This window comes from Peromyscus maniculatus, chromosome X (genome assembly GCF_049852395.1).
Source record: "Peromyscus maniculatus bairdii isolate BWxNUB_F1_BW_parent chromosome X, HU_Pman_BW_mat_3.1, whole genome shotgun sequence".
Taxonomy (NCBI): domain Eukaryota; kingdom Metazoa; phylum Chordata; class Mammalia; order Rodentia; family Cricetidae; genus Peromyscus; species Peromyscus maniculatus.
This window is the reverse complement of record NC_134875.1, coordinates 51,324,133-51,348,963: the sequence shown is the minus strand read 5'-3', so window position 1 is coordinate 51,348,963 and position 24,831 is coordinate 51,324,133. Positions and strand designations below refer to the sequence as shown.

Below are 24,831 nucleotides of genomic sequence, written 5' to 3'. Positions count from 1 at the left end.
CTAAGAAGCGCAGCCTCCCTCTCCTCCCTATCTAACATCTGGTGATACTCCCTATTCAAGTTCTGCAGAAGAAGGTTTTCCTTTGAAGACTGTGAACAAGCTAAACCATGGATCAGAGATAGCAGAGCACGTCAAGGGCAGGCATTCTGTACTAAAAGTAAGGATTGAACGGAAGTTTCCACGAGCTTACATGTACACCTACAAAGGAGCGTGGGCTGTCTACTTCCTCCACAGCTCCAAGAATGCTGCCTTAGCACAGGCCTTACTGATGGACCTACAGCCAGGGACCGGAAGATTCTTCTTCAGAGACTTTGACCGGCTAGGCAAGGGAATTCTAAAGATAGTGGCTAGAAGTCCTCCAGTGAATGGAAAAAGAGGGTGGGGGAATCTAATCAGATTATCCCACAGTCAATTAACAACCCCAGGTACAAAATGGTTCACGTAGCTTTCTTGGGTATAAGAATATTTGAGGGCAACTTTTGTTTTGTTTTGTTTTTGGTTTTTTGAGACACGGTTTCTCTGTGTAGTTTTGCGCCTGTCCTGGATCTCACTCTGTAGACCAGGCTGGCCTCAAACTCACAGAGATTTGCCTGCCTCTGCCTCCCGAGTGCTGGGATTAAAGGTGTGTGCCACCACCACCCGGCTGAAGGAAACTTCTTAATCTGAGAGAGATTAAAACAAAATGAAAAGCTGAAAGCAACAAATTAAGAAGAACAAAGTATTTTTTTTTTGAAAAAATTTAACTCCATAAGGATGATCCTGAATCTAAGAAACAGGAATGAATGCTACTAAATGCACATACACACGGTCATCATATGACAGCAAGCTCTTGGATATGAAAGCTGTGGCAGAAAGTAAAGAGCAACAAAAGGTCTGGAATAAGAAGTAAGAGTGCAGATCCAGAAAATTGAGCAAAAGTATAGTGACACTAGGAAAGAATACAAATGTAGATCAGTTCAGGGAACCAAACATTAAAGTATGTTTCTAGAAAGTGAACCTAGATCACATAGGCAAGGAAATTATTATCAGAGATGAACAATATCAAAATATGACATACCATGCACTCTTTCTGGAAGCTACTGGAATATGTGCCATATTGGAACCAAGGGATAAACAAAGAGACCAGAAATAAGAGCTACAAAAGAAACTTGTCAATACAATAACTGTGCAGAAAAGGGAACTTAGCTGAAGAGTTAGTTCAAGGCTCACACTTCAAGACATCAACTATTCCAGAAGGTACACTGGAGGAGGGCTGAGAGTACTTTGTATGCATAGGTCCTAGGCTTAATCCCAGGTACTATCACCACTATCAAAAACCAAATAAACATCCCAGAAAACCAACAGTACAATGGAGATTCTAAGACCATGGAAAAGTCTTGGAATTTGAACTAGATAATTTAAAAGCAGGGATTTTGGTACTGACCTACTGATAAATATATAGAAAACTAAGCAAAAAAGTAAAAATAAAATTCAAAAGTAGATATTGAACTCAAGTTGGAAGAGGCAAGTCCGGTCTCAAAATGGAAGGCCATGATCCAAAGGAACCAGAACAGTTGAGGAAGCTGTTTATTGGTGGTCTGGGCTTTGAAACCACAGATGATAGCTTAAGAGAACATTTTGAGAAATGGGGCACACTTACAGACTGTGTGGTAATGAGAGATTCCCCAAACAAAACGTTCCAGGGGCTTTGGTTTTGTGACCTACTCTTGTGTTGAAGAGGTGGATGCTGCAATGTGTGCTCCACCACACGAGGTTGATGGGTGTGTGGTGGAAGCAAAGAGAGGCGTTTCTAGAGAGGATTCTGTAAAGCCTGGTGCCCATTTAACCATGAAGAAAATTTTTGTTGGTGGTATTAAAGAAGATACAGAAGAATATAATCTGAGAGACTACTTTGAAAAGTATGGCAAGACTGAAAGCATAGAAGTTACGGAAGACAGGCAGAGTGGAAAAAAGAGAGGATTTGCTTTTGTAACTTTGATGATCAGGACCCAGGTGATAAAATTGTTGTTCAGAAATACCACACTATTAGTGGGCATAACTGTGAAGTGAAAAAGGCCCTTTCTAAACAAGAGATGCAGTCTGCTGGATCACAGAGGTCGTGGAGGTGGATCTGGCAATTTTATGGGTCGTGGTGAAAACTTTGGTGGAAGAGGAGGCTATGGTGGTGGAGGTAGTGGCAGCAGAGGTAGTTATGGAGGTGGTGATGGTGGATATAATGGATTTGGAGGTGATGGTGGCAACTATGGTGGTGGTCCTGGTTACAGCAGTAGAGGCGGCTATGGTGGTGGTGGACCCCGGATATGGAAATCAAGGTGGTAGATATGGTGGTGGTGGAGGAAGATATGAAGGTTACAATATAAGAAGAAATTTTGGTGGAGGTAATGATGGTTGTGGTGGGAACTATAATGACTTTGGAAATTATAGTGGACAACAGTAATCAAATGATGGACCCATGAAAGGGGGCAGTTTTGGTGGAAGAAGCTCAGGCAGTCCCTATGGTGGTGGCTATGGATCTGGTGTTGGAAGTGGTAGATATGGTAGCAGAAGGTTTAAAGAAACAGCAGAAAAGGGCTCCAGTTCTTGGCAGGAGAGAGAGCGAGGAGTTGTCAGGAAAGCTGCAGGTTACCTTGAGACAGTCCTCCTAAATGCATTAGAGGAACTGTAAAAATCTGCTACAGAAGGAGCGATGATCCATAGTCAGAAAAGTTACTGCAGCTTAAACAGGAAACCCTTCTTGTTCAGGGCTTTCAGCCACAGTGTGCAAAAAGTGCAGCTACCGATTCATGCAATGCCATGTCAATTAAATGTACATTCCTGAGGTCTTTTATCTGTTGTAGCTTTGTCTTTGTCTTTTCATTACATCAGGTCTATTGCCCTGTAAATTGTGGTAGTGATACCAGGAATAAAAAAATTAAGGAATTTTTACTTTTCAATATTTGTGTAGTTCAGTGTTTCTGCACTTTAGTACAAAATGCAGTCTTGAAGGTATTTCCTTGTGAGTTAAGAAGTAAAGAAGATCATTGTTAATTACTATTTTGTATGAACTTCGCTAAAGTTAACTGTAAAGAAATACCTACTGACTTGCAATTTAAGGGGAATCTATTCTCATTTCCAAAAACCATGATGAATGGGCGCTGACATGTGGAGAGAATAGATATTTGTGTATTTTAGATAATTAGAATTGGATAATAAAAATCAGCATATTTGTGAATTTAATAGCATTAAGATTACTTTCAGATAAAAAAGATCTCAAAAGTTCCTATTTTGCTTTTGTGCATTTTCTTTCGAAATGTAATCATGATTTTAGTATGTTAGGATTTATTGAGTCCTAACCGTGTTAAAAACATCTCCATTCCACATTTACCTTGATCACATTGAAACTGCTGCCAATAGTTTGGGGTATAAAGTGTTTATACTGCCCTCTACTAAAGAGTGGTGGATGTATTTCATCTCCCAGTTTAACAGTCTTTTTAATACAGAACCACTAAGTCTGCTGTGTCTGAGCAAACTGGTGGATACCTGGTCTGTTCTGCTTTTAAAATTCCAAGTCCCAAGCACATTGATCTAGTCACTTTCCTCGATTTAGTCTCCCCCTACACACAGCTTTTCAGGGCACAGGAAGAAAAGTCACTCATTTGAACCCCCCACTGGCTGGCATGCTTTCCTGTTTATACCCTATACATTTTCCTGTATGATGAAGCCAAGGATAGTTAACGTGTCATTGTCCAAAACAAAGCAGCAGAAAATGTAGCACAGTTGCTTATTGTGAGCACCTCACTTCCCAAAGGTCTGAATTTGAATTTGGATAGACCTGAATGCTTAAATCCCCAAAGAACACATGGTTATTCTTTGTAGATATTTCACCCAAAAACATGTTGGTGTTTGTTCAGAGACCCTGGCTGAGGAGAGTTCTAGACACTAAGGTCTTATATATGAAAAATGTCTACTGTTGCGCCTGCCAGCTAGTGCTTAACAACTTCAATCAAGCCCTAAGTGTGTGCTCTGCTGTTGCTTTCTTTGGCAGTTGAACTTTGAATTCAAATTTTTACTTGGTTTTTGAAGTATAAGCAAAACAGGCAATAAAAAGGGGAATGGGGAAAAAAATCAAAAGTAAACAAAAACTTGCAAAAGAAAAAAAAATGGCTGTGAGCAACTCTTGTATGATCATAATTAAAATAATGATAAGCCGGGTGGTGGCGCACGCCTTTAATCCCAGCACTCGGGAGGCAGAGCCAGGCGGATCTCTGTGAGTTCGAGGCCAGCCTGGGCTACTAAGTGAGCTCCAGGAAAGGCGCAAAACTACACAGAGAAACCCTGTCTCGAAAAACCAAAAAAAAAAAAAATGATAAAAGTGAAATTTATAATATATGTATATCATCCATGTATATATATATTTGTGTGTGTGTTTATATATATATATATATATATATATATATATATATATATATATAAACACACACACATACCAAAGATGGTAAATATTTAATATAGGAAAACTAAGAAGCAAATGGTTTTGGCAAATTTAATTTAATTTGAGGTGCCCTGTTTGTTAATGTAGAGTTTTGATGATGAAAATAAAATAAGCATTCAGGAAAGTTATGGCTGGTGATGACAACTGGGGTCAAGCATCCTGGTGGCTAAGAGAAATGCCTTTTTAAAAGAACACCATTAGAAACAAGGAGTGGTTTCAAATCAATATTCCAAGTGCCTACCTTCGAAAATAGAAAAAGGACAAAATTAACAGAAAGCAAGCAAAAGGAGGAAATAATAAAGACAAGAGCAGAGTGCAATAAAACTGAAAACAGAACCACTGTAGAGAAAAATCGATGAGCTAAAAAGCTAATTCTTTGAGAAAAAAGTCAATAAAATTAATAAACTTCTAGGCAAGAGGGAGACATTTAAGTAGAGAAAAACATAAGTCACCAGCGTCAGGAAAGACACAGGATATGCCACTACAAAACTATAAAACTACGCTATACTTACAACTTACCAGCCTAACAGGAAATGTATCAATTCTTTGAGAAACCACTACGTTTCAAACCTTAACCAAGATAAAACACACTATCAGAATAGTATTAAAAAAATGATAATTCCCCCTACAAAAATACCCAGGGCCAAATGGATTCACTGAAGATCTATCAAACACTCAGAGAAGAATTAACACCATTTTCTCACAAATCCAAATAAATAGAAGACAATATTAATACCCAAGTCAGGCAAAGATAGTACAAAAACAAAAGAGAAAACTACAGACCAATAAATCTGCAGAATGCTTAAAATAGCTCATATATTTAAAAACATGTAGCAAAATAGATCTAAATAAAAGTAGATTTTTTTATTCCACATATATATGGCTAACTCTGTATTTGAAAAATGTCCCTGAGTCCATTATATAAACAAATTAAATAAGAAAAATAATGTAACAATTGATACAGAGAAAGCATTTGATGAAATCTAGTACCTACTTAAGATTAAAATAAAATAAGCCAGTTAGAAATAGATGGGTATTACATGAGCTTGATAAAGAGCATCCACCAAAACCCTACAGCTAAAATTGGTATATTAAGATAAAAGACTGAAAGCTTTGCATATATGACCAGAAATGTACAAAAAATGAAAGCAATAAATAAATAAACTTAGGTCTAGGGCTGTAACTCAGTGGTAGAGTGCTTGCCTGCAAAGTCTAAGACCCTAGGTTCAATCTCAGCAACACATAAAGGAAGGAGGGTGTGGGGCGTTTACCCACCACCCCCACAGCTTCCCAGAGTTTTCTTGAGTGCGAGCAGCAGGAAATATTAGATAGAAGGATTTATAGCGGAGAATCTTGCGTAGATAAACAGATAGAAAATAAAGGATAGCCTCGAGAGGGCCTGGAACCTATTCCAACGGGCCCGGACTGTCTCTGGTCCAGGGTTTTTATAGAGACGCCAAGGGGTGGAGCAAAAGACCTCCTCCCCCAGCACAGCCAAGTGCAGACCATCTCAGACACCTGCACTCAGGCCCGTGGTCCTGATCATCCTCTATTTGGACCTGCTGGGTAAAGCCACGAGGAACCCCAGAACGGGCTCCCACAGGTCCCCCCTTCTTAATATATAAAAAAATAACTATTAATGGCTTACAGCAATCTCCATAGCTGTTACACCTCCCAGTATGGGAGTAGAGGATGATATAGATGGCATTTCTCTTTTGAATTAGGTCCAAGGTGACTACAGCAGTCTTAGCTGCCTCAAGCCCTTTCTAAACCAAAACTCGGTGACTACAAACTTCAAGAATCCCTTAGCTTCATCATTACCATTAACAGGTTAACAAATATTGCTATACATAGTCACAATTCTCTCAATCTTACAACTCAAAGCAAACTCTTAACAGAACCATTTGAATTAGCATATATGGTGCTATATATAGTTAACAATTTTCTCCGTCTTACAACTTTAACTCAATCATTTGAATTTTCTTGTTAACAGAACATAGGAAAAACTTCGATGTATTCACATCAAACTTAAACACTTCCTCAATTCCACAAAGCCAGGGTGCATTAATATCAATAGGTTTCTGCTAACATAATTCAATCTCATAGCTCCTCCTTTTCTTTATAATTTTTAAGCAAAATCTCAAGTCTAGTTAGAAAACCCAAACTTATCTGTTTGAACAGTTCCATTTGTAACACAAAACCAGTTCCATAAGTAATTCCATTTTTACATAAACAGTTCCACAAAACAATTCATAAATCTCCAATTAATAAAGCATATATGCATACACAAAATTGCATCTTGATTCTAAGTAGAAATACATTTCTTCATTTAAACAGTTCCATTTTTAACCCAATTCCAGAAAACTGTTCTTAGGTCATTACTATAAGTAAGCTCAAAATTGTCCCATTGCAATGAAATCTCTATTGTTCATTTCATTTAAGTACCAAAATTCAAATGATAAATATTGGTACTAGCCTTCCAAATTTGAAGAAATCCATAACCAAAGTCTTTTTGTAATTTTATCTCATTTTTAAGTTCAAAAAGTTCAAACAAGAAAAATTCTGGTATCAGGCTTTTACTTCCAAATATGAAGAGACTTTTTTAACCAAAACTTTTTGCAGTTAATAATTTTTGTTCAAACAAGCGTCTCTGCAACTTTTGTTCTCACAGACAGACCTTTTTAGTTATAGTAAGATTTTAAACCGCACCGTTTTTGCTGTTAGCTCAGGTTTTTCTGTGCTGCGTTGATATTCCACGAATCTCAGCTGCGGATGCCTTGTGCTGGTTCTGGCGTCCGCCATTCTTAGCTTCTTAGCGGCTTCTGGAGCTTTTGAAACCATTCAGACTGCCTACTTTGCAGTCTACTAGGACACTATCTCCTGTGTCTCAGGTGTTTTCACCATATACATTAATAGACTCACACTTAACATTTACACTTTTTCACAAACTCACATATAACATTTTTTTTGCCTTGCAAAGCATTTAGACTCATATTCAACATTTACACGTTTTTACAAACTCACATACAACATATTAACATCTACTTATTTATACTTTATAGAACTACTTTAGCAAATATATTTCCTATTAATTCTTATATACTTATATTTATTCAATCTTATTTCTTATTTAAACTTACATTTACAACTAACATCTTACAAGCTTATTACTACATGTCTTAAGACTACCTTAGATACTTCTTACAAGCTTATATTCTTAAAGGAACTCTATAGATCTATTTTACAAACTTATATAGGCTACCATTAGCATATATCTAACTTAGCAAACACCTAAAGATTTCTTAACAGATCTAACAAGACAGAATTTTTACAAACTCACATATCTTATTTTCATTTTTCTACTTCTTACTCTTAATTATTATCACTATCTCTATTATAAAGATTCTCTTAACTAGACAGGAAGTACGTACATCATTTCTAAAGTTTACAGTTTATAGTTAGCTTTGTTATAAAGCACTGGGATTTAGTAGTGAGTGTTGTCATTATAGAGTTGTGATACTTGTTGCTAGGGTACTGTAACATTCTCCGGACAAAGCCACATCCCCAAGTTGCCAGTTCTCTCAGCAGTTCCAGACCAGCAGAGATGCACTGTCAGCGGTAGACAGTTTTTAACTAGAGGCTGTCCCTACACCCAAATTCATAATAGTCCCCTAAGAACTTCAATTCAAACAAACGTTTCTATTACAGCAGCACTTTTGGTTTGCTCTACCAAAAAACTTCACTTCACACTGAGGGTGAAATTACCATATTTAGCTGCTGTAAAGCTCTTCGCCAAAAACTGCACAGCTATTAGGTGGTATTTTAAGGATTTTAAAGTGACTTGTTTGCTCTTATAGGTAGCTTTTTGTCATCCAACTGCCGTAAAAACTTTGCACAGCTATTAGGGTAAATAAGGCATTTTACCAACAGAGCCCCAAACCATGAAGTGCACCTAGTTCCGTATCCTTTCAATTTTTCATTGGAACTGACACTTAAACCCTTAGACGACTTTTCCACTTTTTCTTTTAAAAGCTGTATTTTAATTTTAGAGCTGACAAAAGTGTTTCAGGGCAATGTCGCCATCTTTAGCAGAAAAACTACCTTTCCCAGAATGCATTTCCCTTATATCAGTCCATAATATCAGTCCTTTATATCATTTTCCATATTTCTTATCGGGTTTGAGAGTCAACTGGTTCTCTTTTACCAGACTTGCTTACAAATTCTTGCCCGGGAGGTTTGAACAAAGTTTTTTGCTTTTGTAACGGGAGATTTGAACAAGCATTTTACATTTTCAGCTATGGCACATTGGGAGGTTTCTATTCTCCTCAGTTGGCTTTAACAGGTGTTTCTCCTTCATCAGACACTGGCCCCCAAATCAGAATCACACCTGCCTCGGTAGCCGGCATTGAGGCTGGCATTTCTGATAGCAACTTTCCTCGGGGCTTGTGTTTGTTTTAGCCAGTCAGTGAAAAACAAGATCATGTACAACAGCTTTTCCATAGCTCCTTCAGAGAGATTTTCTCCCACTGATCTTATTCTCATTTTGCTTGCTCCTTCCTTCCCCAGATGCAGAGCTTCAGCTATCTGCGGCTCTGTACCTCTGCTAGCTGCCTTTGGAGGTAGGGGCTTTCTCTCCCCCTGAATCTGCCTCAAACTCTAGCAGCTTTGTCAGGTCATACCTTTTCTGGGGAGGAATCTGTCCCCTCTGTTTCTTCAGAGTCTTTCTCCCTGACAGTATCCAGTTTGGTCTCAGTTTATCCCCTCTACCCCAGAAACAGTTTCCGACACTAGAGCGCTGGCTTTCCCTGCTACTGAAGGTAGGGGCTTTTTGTCCGTTTCTGTTTTCAGGGTCTATGGTTTGCGTACAGACTGAAAAATTTAACAAGGGAGGTTTTTGCCGTTTCTCAACTCCCATTAGGACAGGTGTTTTGCCTCATCAGGCCTTCACCTGGCCCAGTCCCCCAGTGGGTTGCATTTGCTTGTCTGGGTGCTCAAGGACAGAGCTTATGCCAGAGGCAATCACCCCTCAGGGCTACACTCCCTCATCTCATCGGGAGTCAGTTGAAACAAAGCTTTTCTCAAAGAGGTGCTTTCTCTGACAGAAAAGAAAGCTTTTCTCCTGGATAGTTCTGTTCTGCCCTGGCTGGACTCTTTCCCCAGACAGCGTTCTGACTCAGCAGCATGACTGCTTCAGACACAGTTCAACTCCACCGTTTTCCCAGAAAGGTCCTTTCTCTGACAGGAAAGCTTTTTCCTCAGATTTCTTTTTGCAGCTGTGGACCTATCAACCCGGGACTTGTAGGAAAGTGGACAACTGTGCCGTTCCCACTGGCTTTAGCTTTGTTTGTTCATTAGCAATCTTCCCCTGGGTCCTGCACCTTCCTGCCTCAGCTCTGTGCTCCAGGAAGTTTACAACTGCAGGAACCCTAGTATCCCCGAAATGCACTCCAACTCAGAGACGCTGGCCAGTCGCCTCTGGGTTTTTGGTCAGAAGCGAGGATACAGTTTGCATTGCTTCAGGGGATCTTTGCATTAGGAGGATTAGGAGCACCTTTTCATTCTGAAATGCTCACTCAAAACCTTTGCTGCCTCAGCTCAGCTGTAACGGTGAAGCTTGACTATTTTGCTTTTCTCAGGTCAAGTTTCCTGCCCTTTTTGGGCTCTCTGTAGCTCGTCACCCACACTCTCCCCAAGCGTTTCCCTCAGGGTACTCTGACCCACTGTCTTTTACTAGCTTGAAGAGACAGAGCTTAGAAGGGGTTTTTAGAAACTTGTTCCAGCCTCCTGCATTGCAGGGAGGATTGTGAAAGCTTGAAAGAACTTAGGTTTTGCTGTCTTAAAGTTGTTGTTTTCACTTAGAGCTAATCACAGGTGGTCCCCATACTAATATCTTCAGGTGATTCTAATTTTTGTCCTCTCTCAGAAAGAAATTTAGTTTTTAAGTTTTAGAGAGCTTTTGAGAAAGATTAAGGCTTTTTAGAGAGATTTTCCCCCCAAATTTTCCAAGAAAAGCTTTATAGTTTAAGAGAAAGATTTTTCCCCCCAGGAGAAAGACCAACTTTTCCCAAAACTTCCCAACTTTAAACTTTGACTTCTTACACCCCCATTTTTGCCTCAGGGAGAAATTACTTTCTCCTGCCGCTTGGATTTGGCATTTCAGCTGTCCCCAGGTCAAAAGCTTCCATAGGAAACTTTTTCTTCCCCATAAGCTCAAAGAAGAGCTTTTTTACTACCCGAAAAGCCCAAAGAAAGATTTTTTCCCCAGTTTGCTTTCAAAGCCCCCAAAGTGAGAAAATTGAAGAGTTTTTCTGTCTAGTTGCCTTACTTATTTTTTCCTACACAATCTTACACTTCTAAGTATTTCCTAAGCTATATTACTACCCTATACCTTATACTTATCACAGATAGAAATTGAGAAAGGGATAGAAGATAGAAAATTTTGACAGAAGAGAATTTCGCTGCAGCATCGGACATCCTTCCAGTCCGCTTTCCTTTTCTCTCGAGGATAAAACGCCTGCCTTCCCAAAAAATATATATAAAAATATATATTCCATGACACCGGCATGCCTTTCCACTGGCAGGGCTGACTCAGCACTTTCACCAAAAACTCTGTATTAAAACTATTATTTTCCTTTATCTTTAGTCCCTATTACTTTGTCTTAAGTCCCTGTTCATTTGTCTTTAGTCCCCCCTTTTTTTGTCCCTTTTTTCTTTAGTCCCTTTTTTCCCCTTTCTTTAGTCCCTTTTTTTTCCCCTTTCTTTAGTCCCTTTTTTTCTTTAGTCCCTGTTCACGGCGCCATTCTGTGGGGCGTTTACCCACCACTCCCACAGCTTCCCAGAGTTTTCTTGAGTGCGAGCAGCAGGAAATATTAGATAGAAGGATTTATAGCGGAGAATCTTGCGTAGATAAACAGATAGAAAATAAAGGATAGCCTCGAGAGGGCCTGGAACCTATTCCAACGGGCCCGGACTGTCTCTGGTCCAGGGTTTTTATAGAGACGCCAAGGGGTGGAGCAAAAGACCTCCTCCCCCAGCACAGCCAAGTGCAGACCATCTCAGACACCTGCACTCAGGCCCGTGGTCCTGATCATCCTCTATTTGGACCTGCTGGGTAAAGCCACGAGGAACCCCAGAACGGGCTCCCACAGGAGGGAGAAACAAACAAGGATGTCTACTCTCATTTTTCATAGTTGAAAGAATTTCTGCAAGTTCTAGCCAGTGCAAAAAATGGAAGAAAAGAAGTAATGGCTTAAAAATTGGAAAGAATGAAACAATATTTATTTGAAGATATCATAACTGCCTATGTAGAAAATTCTAAAAAGTCTACAAAAACTATAATTAAGAAGTGGGTCATAAGTCAGGCGTGGTGGCACATGTCTTTAATACCAGCACTCAGGAGGTAGAGGCAGGTGGATCTCTATTAGACTAGGCCAGCCTGGTCTGCAGAGTGAGTTCCAGGATAGCCAGGGCTACACAGAGAAACCCTGTCTCAAAAACAAAAACAAAAGTGAGTCATTTTTTACTTCTTTGTTTGTTTTTTTTTTTTTTCGAGACAGGGTTTCTTTGTGTAGCTTTGGTGCCTGTCCTGGATCTCGCTCTGTAGACCAGGCTGGCCTCGAACTCACAGAGATCCACCTGGCTCTGCCTCCCGAGTGCTGGGATTAAAGGTGTGTGCCACCACCGCCTGGCACAAGTCATTTTTTAAAAATTAGATTTATTTATTTTATTTTATGAGTGTCTTGCCTTCATGTATGTATATGTTATATGTGTGGGCCTGTTGCCCATGGAGCAAGAAGAGGGTGTCTGATCCCCTGAATCTGGAGTTACAGATGGTTGTGAGCCACTGAGTGGGTACTGGGAATGAACCCTTGTCCTTTGCAAGAGCAATACATACTCTTAACTAAACCAGCTCTCTAGTCCCAGTCTTAGAAAATCAAAGATAGATGATCAATAAACAAAATTGGTTTTATATATTACCAATGAACATATGAAACACAATACCACTTAAAAATCACTGTAAAGAAAACAAAATAATAAGGTGTAAGTCAAATAAAATACAAGTGAGTGTGTAAAGTATGTGGAAAAAATTACAAAATAATGATGAAAAAAATCAAATCAGACCTAGTAAATTTTGAGACATAATATGTTTGTGGCTGGGAAGACTCATTGTATACTTAAGGTGTTAATTCCCCCAAATCCATCTATAGTTTAAAATTTAAGCTTCAAATGCAATCCTTATCAAATACCTTAAAATGTTTGTAGGAAAAAAAGAGAACTAAAATAGCTAAAACACTGTTGATTGAAGAAAATAAATATTAAAGTTTATAATGTAGCTACAAAAATGATGGTAGTGTGATATTTAAGGGGAAAGACACAAAGATCCACAAAATAGAGATCTCAGGAAAAAATTCAAGTATACACCAACAGATTTTGATCAAGCATGAAAGCAAATTCAAGGGCCAGATATGGTGGTTTATGTTTGCAATCACAGGTTTAAGGAGGCTGAGGCAGGAGGATTGCTGTGAGTTAAACTTGGGCTATGGTGTCAGAGCCTGTCTTTTAAAGGGAAAGAAATTCACACTACAAGATGACTCAGCAGGTAAAGGTGCTTGCCACCAACCCTGAGGACCCATTTTCAATACCTGGAACCCACATGGTAAAGAGAACTGAGTTGTGCAAGTTGTCTTCTGACTTTGACATGTGTGTTGTGGCATGTGCATGCATGTGAACACACAAAATATACACACACAAATATAATAAGAAAATAATACAAACGCAATTGACCAAGGGCAGCTTTTCCAACAGTGTTGGATCAACTGAACAAGTGCAGGCAAAAGCAATTAAAAAAAAAAAAAAAACCTTGATCTAAACCTATTATACAAAACGAAACCAAAATGGATCACAACCTTAGGACACAAAAAGATAAAACTTTCAGAAAAAATGAGAAAAAAACCTTTGGGATAAAAGCAAAATCAACCAGTCAATCAATCAGTCAATTCAAAGCCAGTTTCAGCTACACAGTGAGCTCAAGGCTAGCCTGGGCTACATGAGACCCTGTCTCAAAACAAGTAAACATGCAATTACCATCGGATCTAACAATTACCCGAGAGAAATGAAAATTTATATCAATTAAAGAATCTGTCCCTGAATGTTCATAGCAGCTTTCCTCAATTATCCCCAAATGTCCTAGATAGATAACCAGTTAAACTGTGGTACACCTATACTGGAATACTACTTACCAACATGGAGAGTCAAATTATTGATATATTCAGCAAGCGAACTGAGTCTTTAGGGAATTTTGCAGAATGGAGAAAAAGTCATTCTTCAAAGGTCATATTCTGTACAATTCTATTTTTATAATAAATCATAATAAATTTCAGCAACACAGACTAGATTAGTCATTTCCAGGAGTTTAGAACTCAGTGGAAAGACAAGGATCATATGGGAGGAAGATGGGCATGACAATAAAAAGGAAACATGAAGAAGCCATGTGGCACCTAACTGTTGAGCATTTCTGCAGTTGTGATACATATAAAATCCTACACATATGAAATAAAGCTACATATAATTAACATGAATCCAATTAAAACTGAACAAATCCATGACAAGCTGAGTCAATGTCAGTATCCTGATTATGGCATTTTACTACAGTTTTGTAAGATGTTATAACTGGGAAAAGTAAAGTTATAAATAAATAGAGTTTCTGTATTATTTCTTACAACTGTGTGAATCTGAATTGACTGCAAGAAAATTCCAATAACAAAAAGACCAAAACATATAAATAGGGTATTTGTTATTGCTGTTGTTTGAAACAGTTTTTTTTTTCTCTGTAGTTAAAGCTGGCCTGGAACTCACTATGACATTTAGGCTGGCCTCAGTGAGCATCCTACTTCAGCCTCCCAGGTATATACCACATGTTAAGGTTTTAGCTATTGCAGAGTATATCCTATATACAAGGTTAAGTTGCTTTTGATAATAACTTTGAATTTTTGGAGTTCAATATAACTAATGTTTCCTTGTAATTCAGAAAAGGAGAGTGAAGGGAAAAGGAGAGGAGAGGGGAGAGGGGAGGAAAGGGGAAGACAGAATATAAGATTATCCTCTGACTAGTCAGAGCTACTTCTAAGACATTCAGTTTATTGAAATTCAAGTAGCGGCTGAATAGACTTAAGTTCTTGGTGGCATATACTTCTGGACAGGAGAAGTATTTATAGAAGCACAAAGCTCTCACCTACACCGTGAGAATTTATCTGGTCTCTTCGTTGATATATTAAAGTGATGACAAGACACTCTGCTTGGTATAGCACGGTTCTTCACACACAATCAATAAAAAATACATTTCAAAGAGGGATAAAAATGAAAGACGGCCAAATGGCAAAGTGTCCTGAATTATTGTAGTCAGGGGGTAGGTAGTCCAGGTAATAGAATTATTTTACATCTTTATGTGGCCTTCATTTGGGCATTTATCAATATTATCAAAATATTACTCATCATAGAAGTCTCACTTCAAATACCCTCTCCCAGAAAACAAACAAAACAAACAAAATCCTGCTTGGCCATTTTGCCTACTCAGTTTTTCTTTCTTTACCATACCCTGCCTCCTCCCTTTGTACCTGCTGAAGGCAGAGATAATAACATTGACATAACATATAATAATAATAATAAATAATAATAGTAACATTGATAATAATGCATTCATGCTACAGAGTAACACAGGGCCTTGACACATAGTGGGTGTTTTGTTCAACATCTAGATAACATCTAAAATTACAATATCTAACCACATAGCACTTTAGTTGTTTTTTTTGGGGGGTGTGTATACACAATGGAGTGTACAGTGTATGCATGTGTGATATATGTGCATGAAAGTGCGCATGTGTGCATGCAAAAGATATCAGGTGTCCATGTATCATTCTTTGCCTTATTCCGTTGAGACAGGATCTTTTACTGAATAGGAGCCAGGCTAGCAGCCAGAAAGCCCCAGCAATCTTCTTGTCTCCATCCCTTATCTCTCCAGCACTGTGTTTATAGGCAGAATCGACAACACCCAGCTTTTTGTATCTGTGCTGAGAATTGAAACGCAGGTCCTCATGACTGCACAGCAAGTACTCTTACCCACTGAGTCATCTCCAAGCCCCAGTACTTGTGGTTTCAATGCCTGTGGATGCTACTTTGATTCTCACAATACTCTGTGATGGTAAATACAAATGTAGGGAGCTTTAAACAACTTTTCAGAGGCCAAAGCTAATTAGAATTCATAGTTGGGCTTGTATAGTTGACTCCTATCTAAGAGTACTTTTTCTGTTAATGTACCTGCTTGTCAAACACTGTGAAATTTCTGAATAAACAGCATATAATGCATGCATGTATTGAAATATCATGTTGAATTTCATTGATATGTACAATGAATATATGTTAATTATAATAAAATAAATGCTGGGCCAGCAAAATGGCGTGGCCCAGGTAAAGGAACTTGCTACCAAGACTGACAATATAAGTTAGATCCCCACAGCCCATATGGTGGAAAGAAAGAGCTGACTCCCTCCCAAAAATTATCCTCTGAATTTCACAGACTCACTGCAAAATATACCTGGCCCCTACAAATAAATAAATGTGGTAAAATTTTAAAAATAGAGAAACAAAGCATTGAGCTGAGTATGTTGGCACACACTTGTAGTACCAGAATTTATAAAGCTGAGGCAGGAAGAACACCATGAATTCAAAGTCAACCTGAGCTACACAGTGAGACCATGCCTCAAAAAAAAATACAATAAAATAAATTAAGCACTATGCTGAGCTACAACTTGTACCATAATGGTATTTATTGTTCCTTCAAACACCCAAGTACTTAAAATGAGGATTGTCTACCTGAACACTATCTGGGAGGCTTAACTAAAGAAAAGCCATCAAGTTATTTCATTTTGAGGTGGCTATTGAGCATGGACCCCCAAACAGCATTATCATGACATTCCAGTGTACTTATGGGTTTGTTTGGGGTTTTTTGGTCACTGACAGGAAGAAAATTGCTTTGGAGAAAAAAAAATCCATCTTTCTCACAAACAATATAAATTCTGCTATTTGGAAGTGATTTAAATTATGTTGCAATAATTCATGTGGGGAAGCTCTCCAGCTTGAGGAAATTCACTTGGGCACAAAATGTACATAAGTAGGATTAGTGAGAAATCTAATTTTGCAGATGTATTGAGGGTATGTCAAATCTGGATTTACATACAGAAAAAGAAGTTTGAAAAGTCAGCTCTGAGAATGTTAACCATCATACACCATTTCTTAACGGGGACTGAAGATCTGTTTAATTCTAATGTTAGTCCCCTAATCTAAAGCACAAGAAGTTCTCTGGAATTAAGGGACAACATCTGTTTTGTCTGTAAAGAATAGCAGAGATGATCAAGTGGATCATTTCAATAGTGGAAAGACACAAAACACCTTTCAATTAACTACGGCAGGATGATGCAAGTGTCCCTGTTGAATTTAAGTCTCCACGAGCAAAGTCCACTTAGGTGGCTGTGTGCTGCTGTCAATTCTCAAGTATCTGAAGTGGAACGTTCAATTCCAGAACACAAGAGATGACTTTACCAATCCACCAATGTCACCAAGACTGCCCCAAGAATGTAAGAAAAGGCAGAGGTAAAAAGAACAGCCTCAATCAGTGAATCGGAGTCTATTCTAGAAGATGAAAGAGGAAAAGGACTCCTCAACTGCAATTTAAAGCATCTTCTGGCACCTCAGCATTTGATGCTCTTCAGACGAGAGAGCTGAAATAACTAACAAAATATAACTCTTCTTTTTCTGTTTGTTTTGACACAAGGTCTCATACAATACAGGCTAGCCTTGAACTTGCTATTCACTGCGTAATGGAGGATGACCTTGAACTACTGATTCCTCTGTCTTTACTTCCTAAGGTACTGGGATTATGTTTATGCCACCAGGTCTAGCTTTAATAAAGTATTTTTTATTTTTATCAAGGTGTTACTACGTAGCCTTGCCTGGCCTGGAACTCACTCTGTAGATTAGGCCAACCTAGAGTGTTGCTGGATCCTAATGGCTCCCTTTGGGGAGGGGGTGAAAAGGTGCGGAGTCAACCGCACAGACATCAGGAGTCAGTTGAAGGCAAACAACAAACTCGTTCATTCAATAACAGAGAAGGCCTTATATACCCTCCTCCCAGAACCCAAACTGTCCCAATCTGGTGGCATTGCGTGGCCATCTGTCATTGGCTGGGCACGATCAGGAACTCTGACAGTGCCTGTTGCTAGGCCCTTCAAGTTGGCTAGACTTCAAGCTGGCTCATAAGAAAGTATGTTATGTGCATGCCTTGGCAACTGGTTTGAGCCAATTTCCTCGACCCTATGGCCCTGTCCTACTATACTAGAGCTCACAGAGATACAACTACTTCTGCTTCCTGAGTGCTGGGATTAAAGGTGTATGCCACCATGTCTAGTTAATAATTGTTTTTAAATCACTTAATGCCTGAATCAAAACCTCTTTAAAAGCATCTAACATCAAAATTGTTTCTCCTTTTTTATTAAGAGATTTTTCTATTCATTTTACATATCAATCACAGATTCTCCTGTCCTCCCTCCTCTCATCCCCCAGCCTTCCCCCCAAAACCACCCCCCATTCCCACCTCCTGCAAGGCAAGGTCTCCCATGGGGAGTCAGCAGTCTGGTACATTCAGTTGAGGCAGGTCCAAGCCCCTCCCCACTGTACCAAGGCTGTGTAAAGTGTCTCAGCATAGGCACTAGGTTAATTTGAAACAGTCACCTCAAACAACAACGATTAGTATTGGGCAAAACTAAAGCATGATTATAACACATTATGCAAAACAGATACTCTAAAATGACCCTAAAAAGCATTTTATGCAAGAGTTAGTAAAATACAGTTGATGACTAGGAATATTTAGAACAAAAAGTAAGGGATTCACACATGGGGCTATATTTTGTAAATATTATAACCCCCAAAGACATTTTAGTTACTCTAGAGAGTAACTCTTTCTGCCCTAAATAACAATATAAATGTGAGATTCTATAATTATGCAGTTCCATGTTTTAGGAGTCTGCAATGATTACAGATAAAATATATTTAGTCTTATAGCTCTGGGACACTTCATGAAAGAAGTAAAATGTCATCCATGACAATATTGAAGTTTCAAATAATGACTAGCAGGAGGTTTTTTCATAGCCTATTCCTTTATTATTGTGCCATTTGGTGATTATTCATACAAACACTGGTGATTTGGCGGTATATGAAGCAACAGGAAACATGGATCTCTTATTCCACCTTCCTCCCCTGCCAGAAGTAGCTCCACATACTAAAAACAAATAACAAATTGCCTCAGATGGATTGCCAATTCTGTCTAAGTGGTCCCAGAAGAGCTAGAGTAGCTGCAGCTTCAGTGACTGCCAACTCAGAAGACAGATGTGGGACTGCAGCACTATCATCAAGTCAACCTTGAAATAATGCTGTAAATTTTACAAAAAGGAAGACGAGAGAGGGAACAAATATTTGGATCTGGGGCTACTACTCACTCTTAACTATACTAACCGCAAGAAAGAAACATGGATGATGTCTACCAGTGAATAAGCATCACATTTGAAATCCTGAGTGTATTCAGGCTCCCCTAAATCTGATGGTCTCTGATCCCCTTCTATTTGTGTCCTATCCCTATAGATCATGTAGAAGTTAGAGGACAAATGGAGCATGGTTTGCCACACCTTCTTTGTGGATGTTGAAAAGTTGATTGGACAATGAATTTAATGTGTTAATATACTTAGAGTGTATGCAATGTTCAATTTCCAATTCATTTTTATTTATTTAATTTCATTTATTTTTCTTTTGAAAGAAACTAGACTCTTCAGAGTAACTTTCAATTCATGGAAATATTGCCCAGATAAAAACATTTCCCATATACTCCATGCTCTACCCTCAGGAGCACAGCCTCCCCAGCTACCAACATCCCATACCAGAGGGGTGCATTTCTTGCAGCTGATAAAACTACCATTACCACCCTAAGTCCATCATTTACACTGAAGCTCACACTCAGTGATGTTCATCCTACAGGTTTTAGCAAAGGTATAATGATAGGTATCCATCACTACAGTACCATAGAAAGTATTTTTGCTGCTCTGTGTTCTGTCTATTCATCACCACACCCACTACTGATCTTTTTTACTATCTCCACAGCTTTGCCTTTTTCAGAATGTCATATATTTGGAATCACACAGTATATAGTCTTTTCATTTTAGCTTTTCTCAGTTAATAATATTCATCAAAATCACTTTTAAAGAAATGATTTTTCAGTTAAATATGTGATCTTTTTCATGTAACAGCTGCCATGTTTTATGATGGAAAATTTTTGTGCCAATATTACAGATATTAAGTCACAAAAACATTTCCCAGAAACCTTTTAAAATAAAGATTTGATTTTATATGAGTTAATGATTTCTCTTTAGTAAAATATAATATTTGTATTGCCAGAATAACACACTCATTCATTTTTCTATAACTGCTCTCTGAATGTGAACAAATGGACTCATTTAATCTTAAAACTTTCAGTCCACAGACCATTTCAGCAGACATGATCCAATTAACTATTAAAAAGCAAAATAAAACAAGGAAAAAAATCCTCTCCTGGACAGCATAATTAAACCCCGCTATGCTCCGTTTTCTCGATCACCCCATTTCCTGATATGAAAATGAAAGGCTTGTTGGGTGGGAATGGCAAAAAGAAGCTTGCACTATCAGGAATTAGCAGGCTCTCCCCATTGTTCCGCAGCGCCTCCATCTCAAATGAACGCCGCCTCGACAACACGGCATTGCTTCTTTAGCTCAAATGAATCTTTAGCAAATAAGGAAGCCCCATTAATCATCACTCCCTACTGAGAGCTTTATTCAGACACCTAAAATTTACATCCCATCCAAAATATTATCGTGTTTGACAACCCTGTCCTCTACTGTTTTGTACATGATTAAGAATTGTTTTTATATCTAACCATACCCACATTGTTTGAAAAGCACACCAGAATTAACAATAGTGCTTTGTACATAAGGAAATCTGGATCCTGGTCCCAGTTTTTCTGTGATTGGTCCTAGCTGTGTGTTCTAAAGAAGTCATTAAACCTTTCTGGGCCACAGTTTCTTGACTTATATAAAGCAAATCACTTGCAACACTAACAACTTTAGTCTTATAAAGAAAACACTGGCTGGGAGCCTTGAGATTTCATTTATGACAAAGAGGATCCCCACCAAGAAAAAAAATCACTGCAATTTTTCTTTATAACCCAAATTACCTTGTGACACCTCCTTTAACTCCACCCCAAAAGTACTGTTCACTGTAGAAAAATAAGCAACACACAGGAAAATTTTGTATAATCTCATTCTTTGGCATTGTATGGTTATTAACATTTTCCCACTTCTTAGTTACTCTATAATTTTCTCTATGCAAGTGGTATTTAATGACAACCTGGAACTAGCTTCTCTAGATCCAGTTTAATAGTGACCTTTGAACCCCATGACCTTTCTTATCTCCACCCCTACACACATACAACACCAATTTTCACAATCAGTGACTAGTTCTTCCCACTGATTACCAACTATGGATAAAGCACTATTCAAAGAAAGCTACCCACAGCTTCTTTTAATCTTCATAGAGACTAAATGCATACTAAAAGAGGTAATAACCTGACCTGAATATATACGTGTGTGTGTGTGTGTGTGTGTGTGTGTGTGTGTGTGTGTGTTAGTTACTTTCCTATTGTCATGACAAAACACTATGACCAAGGCAATGTATAAAAGAATACATTTACTTTGGGACATGTAGTTGCAGAGGGTTAGAGTGTATGGCCATCATGGTGGAGAGCATGGCATCATGGAAGCAGATATGGTATGGCACTGAAGCAGTAGTTGAGAATGCAGATCTCAATCCACAAGCACGAGACAGAGAGAGAGCTATCTGGGAATGGCCTGGACCTTTGAAACCCCCAATCCCATCCCGGTGACACACCTCTTCTAAAAAGGCCATACCCTCTAATCCTTCCCAAACAGTTCCACCAATTAGGGCCCACTAATTCAAATCTATGAACCTATGGGGGCCATTCTCATTCAAACCACCACAGTATGCATCTCCTTATTTTAACAAATGCCTGTGCAAATATAGAACTTAACTTCCCTGCAATGATTCTAAACACAGTTTAGGAAGTGACAGGGCATTTCTTCCTCGAACACAGGGAAAAAGCAGGTAACAATGAATGATAATATAGGTATATTTCTAAGAGAAAGACACTGAAGAAATTCATTGTAGTCGATGTCTACTAGTTCAGAGAAGGAGGAAACCCAGGAAGCCAAGTAAGAAAACAAATGTATTATTTTATGACTATGTCTTGAAAACTTGTAATTGCTTGGTTGACTTAAGTTTCATATTCCTTTTTCCTGATATATCATCATATCCCCACATTTAGGCAAAGTTTATAAAATGGATTGTCCTATTTTTTAATATATGTTTTTATTAGTTCTTTCAGAATTTTGTAAAATACGTTTTGATCATATTCACCCTCTCTCCCTCAACTCATCCCAGATCCACACACCCTTCCCTACACATGTGACGCTGTGTCCTTTTTTCCCCAAGAAGGCCAATTTGTGCTATCCAAATATTCTTGAATGTGTGGCCTTCGGCCTGGACCATGGCTGACTTTCCAGGGGGCTATACTCTTAAAGAAAAGTGACACCCCTCTCCCAGCAGCTAAAAATTGCCAAAAAGTTCCATGGCTAGGGGGTAGCACTTTGTGTTCAACTCCCCTTTCCATGCTATTTTCTTTACCTGGTTTACATTTTATATTTGTAGGAAATTATAGTGAATATTAAAAGTAATATACTTGTACGCCCTTTATCTAGATTAGCTCACTGCTTTACCACAAATTCTGCTGTATTTTCTAGGAGAATATTTTCTAACATAATGATGATATCACACCTAAGAAGATGAACACTTTCTTAATATCTAGACTGCATACAGTTCTAAATCCCTAATTATTTGAAATAATGCCTGTTTGAGTTCTGGTAGTGTATTTAATCATCTCTCTTTTAATCAATGACTCTTTCCTTAATTTGTTGTTTTTCATGACTGACCTTTTGAATAGTCCAAAACAATGTTATTTCAGAATGTGTACACCAGAATATATGATTTTGTGATTAGTTTCAGGTGAAAATTTTGGGTACTAATACTACATAAGTGATAGCATGTACTTATCATGCATGTCAAATCATGAGGCACACTAACCACCTTACCCATTATTGGTCAGGTCCAGTTTGATCACTTCATGAGAGTGGTATACGTAAGATAGCTCTTATAAAAGCTTCTCTTCCCTTTTGTAATCATAATTATTAACCAATACATGGAGTAATAAATTTTAGGAACACACGAACATAATATTCCTGAATGAACTTTAACTTTGTAGTTTTAGCATTTATTGGTGACCCTTCCCTAAATCAGCTACTATGGCACAAATGTAAAATCATGATTTCCCCATTGATGTAAACAACTAAAATGCTGAGTTCCATGGTATGGAAACTGTGCCTCAAGACTATTTTTAGAAAGTTAACAGAATAACCAATAGTCTTTATTTGGTACTTTTTCCTGCTAGCATGTTTTTCTGCCAAGAAATGGACTATCGGTTGAAAGATTTTATAAATGAGGCAGAATATTCAAGATGAAGATGAACTTAAAATATTCCATGAAAAACTTGTAATTGTAGTTTGCTAATTCTATCACTTTCTATAACTATTTGTTCGCATAATTCTATACAGATTTCCCCTTCTCCCTTTCATTTCTTGCTCTCTTTTAAAGGGTATAACTGTGAGTTCATGAAGTTTTTACGTACACATGCACACCTTCACAAACAACACACTCAAAAAGGAATGATGTGTTCAATGGTTATCTGCACTGAATTAGAATGTTATAACTGTACTGATTTGGGAGCGTCTTCAGTATTTGTCTTTCTTCCCATTTCGGGGTCTAATTCTGAGTGTATAAAACATCTGTTTTACTGAGATCAAAACTGTATACAAAAGATAAATTTTAAAGTTCTGCTTCTATTCATACAATCAATACACTACCTCTATCCATTCACTGTTTCTTATTAAATTTCTACTTAATTTTTCAGAGTTCATATGGGCATGCGTTGAACAACAACCCTTCAGCATAGCTCTTATGTCGGTGTGGTCGTTGAGAGCACAATGTGTGTTGTACAATATTTTCATACCTACAACATGATATACAGAACAAACACCCACCTGAATTCTGACTGATCCACTGCAGAGACTCCATGTGAGCATTCAGAATTTTGCAAATCTGCTGAACCTGAAAATAGACCAGAGATTTTTAGATTATGATTATTCTAATGTAGTAAACAAAAACAAAGAAACATAGGAAATTGAAATTAGGAAGGAATATTTAATTTTCTTCTGGTAAGTGGTGCACTGACAATGAATTTCATATTAATGGTGTTTTGCCATTTCATACTTATAACGCTAATTACTTTTATGCATTAGTTCAATCTATTCATTTTGTAACTGTCAGGAATTAGATTCCTACAAATCAATAAAAAAAAAACCTGACAAGCACAATATAAAAATATAAGACATTAAAAGATATTTCAAAAGAAAACAAATGAATCAATCCACATAAAATTAAGAACATCAAATTTGTCAATCAAATCAGCAATTGCTTGTTTTGTTTTGTTTTGTTTTTGTTTTTGAGACAGAGGCTTTGTAAGTAGGACAGACTGGCCTAGAATTAACCATAGAGCCCAGCCCCTTCCTCTGCTTCCTGAGTGCTGGGTCTACAGGAGTCTACCAACAAACAGGGCTCCTCAAATTCACTGTTTTAAAAATAATAACATTCAACAGTCAAGTACGGGTTGACTATTCCTCCCCTAAAATGCTTGAAAAAGAAATGTTCAGTTATTTCAAATTTTTGGAACATTATATTATATATAATGAAATATCCTGGAGATGGGAAATAAGCCTAAACATGGAATTTCTATGTCATGCATATCTTGTCCATATAACCTGAAGATGATGTTATGTAATATTTGTATTGTAACTGCAGTTGTGTGTGTGTTTTGGTTTGTTTGTTTCTCATATGCCACAGAAGACTCTGACCACTGAGCTACATGCCCAGTTAATCTATGCCAGTCATTTTTTGGCTGTGACCCATTTTATGGGTGTGGACTTCTCCACTTGTACATCATTTCATCACTGAAAAAGTTTTAGATTTTGGAGCATTTAAGATTTCAATATTTCAGATTTGGAATGCTCAATTTGCAAGTAGGAAAAATCAATACATTAAT

At 38.0% G+C, this 24,831-nt stretch overlaps 1 protein-coding gene and 1 pseudogene across 5 annotated transcripts in view; one reads left to right on the top strand and one right to left on the bottom strand.

Annotated features, from left to right (window-relative positions):
- Window positions 1–24,831, bottom strand: part of Nup62cl (nucleoporin 62 C-terminal like) — a 71,865-nt gene that overhangs the window by 5,833 nt on the left and 41,201 nt on the right. For 4 of the 5 annotated variants that reach the window (XM_042269198.2, XM_042269196.2, XM_042269199.2 and 1 more), the window contains exon 8: window positions 23,774–23,840. In XM_042269198.2, coding sequence (XP_042125132.1) covers window positions 23,774–23,840 — 67 coding nt within the window. Of the gene's footprint in view, window positions 1–18,690; window positions 18,801–23,773; window positions 23,841–24,831 lie in introns of those variants that run through there. The other variant, XM_076561629.1, reaches the window with a different exon arrangement.
- Window positions 1,490–2,744, top strand: LOC102920148 (heterogeneous nuclear ribonucleoprotein A3-like; annotated as a pseudogene).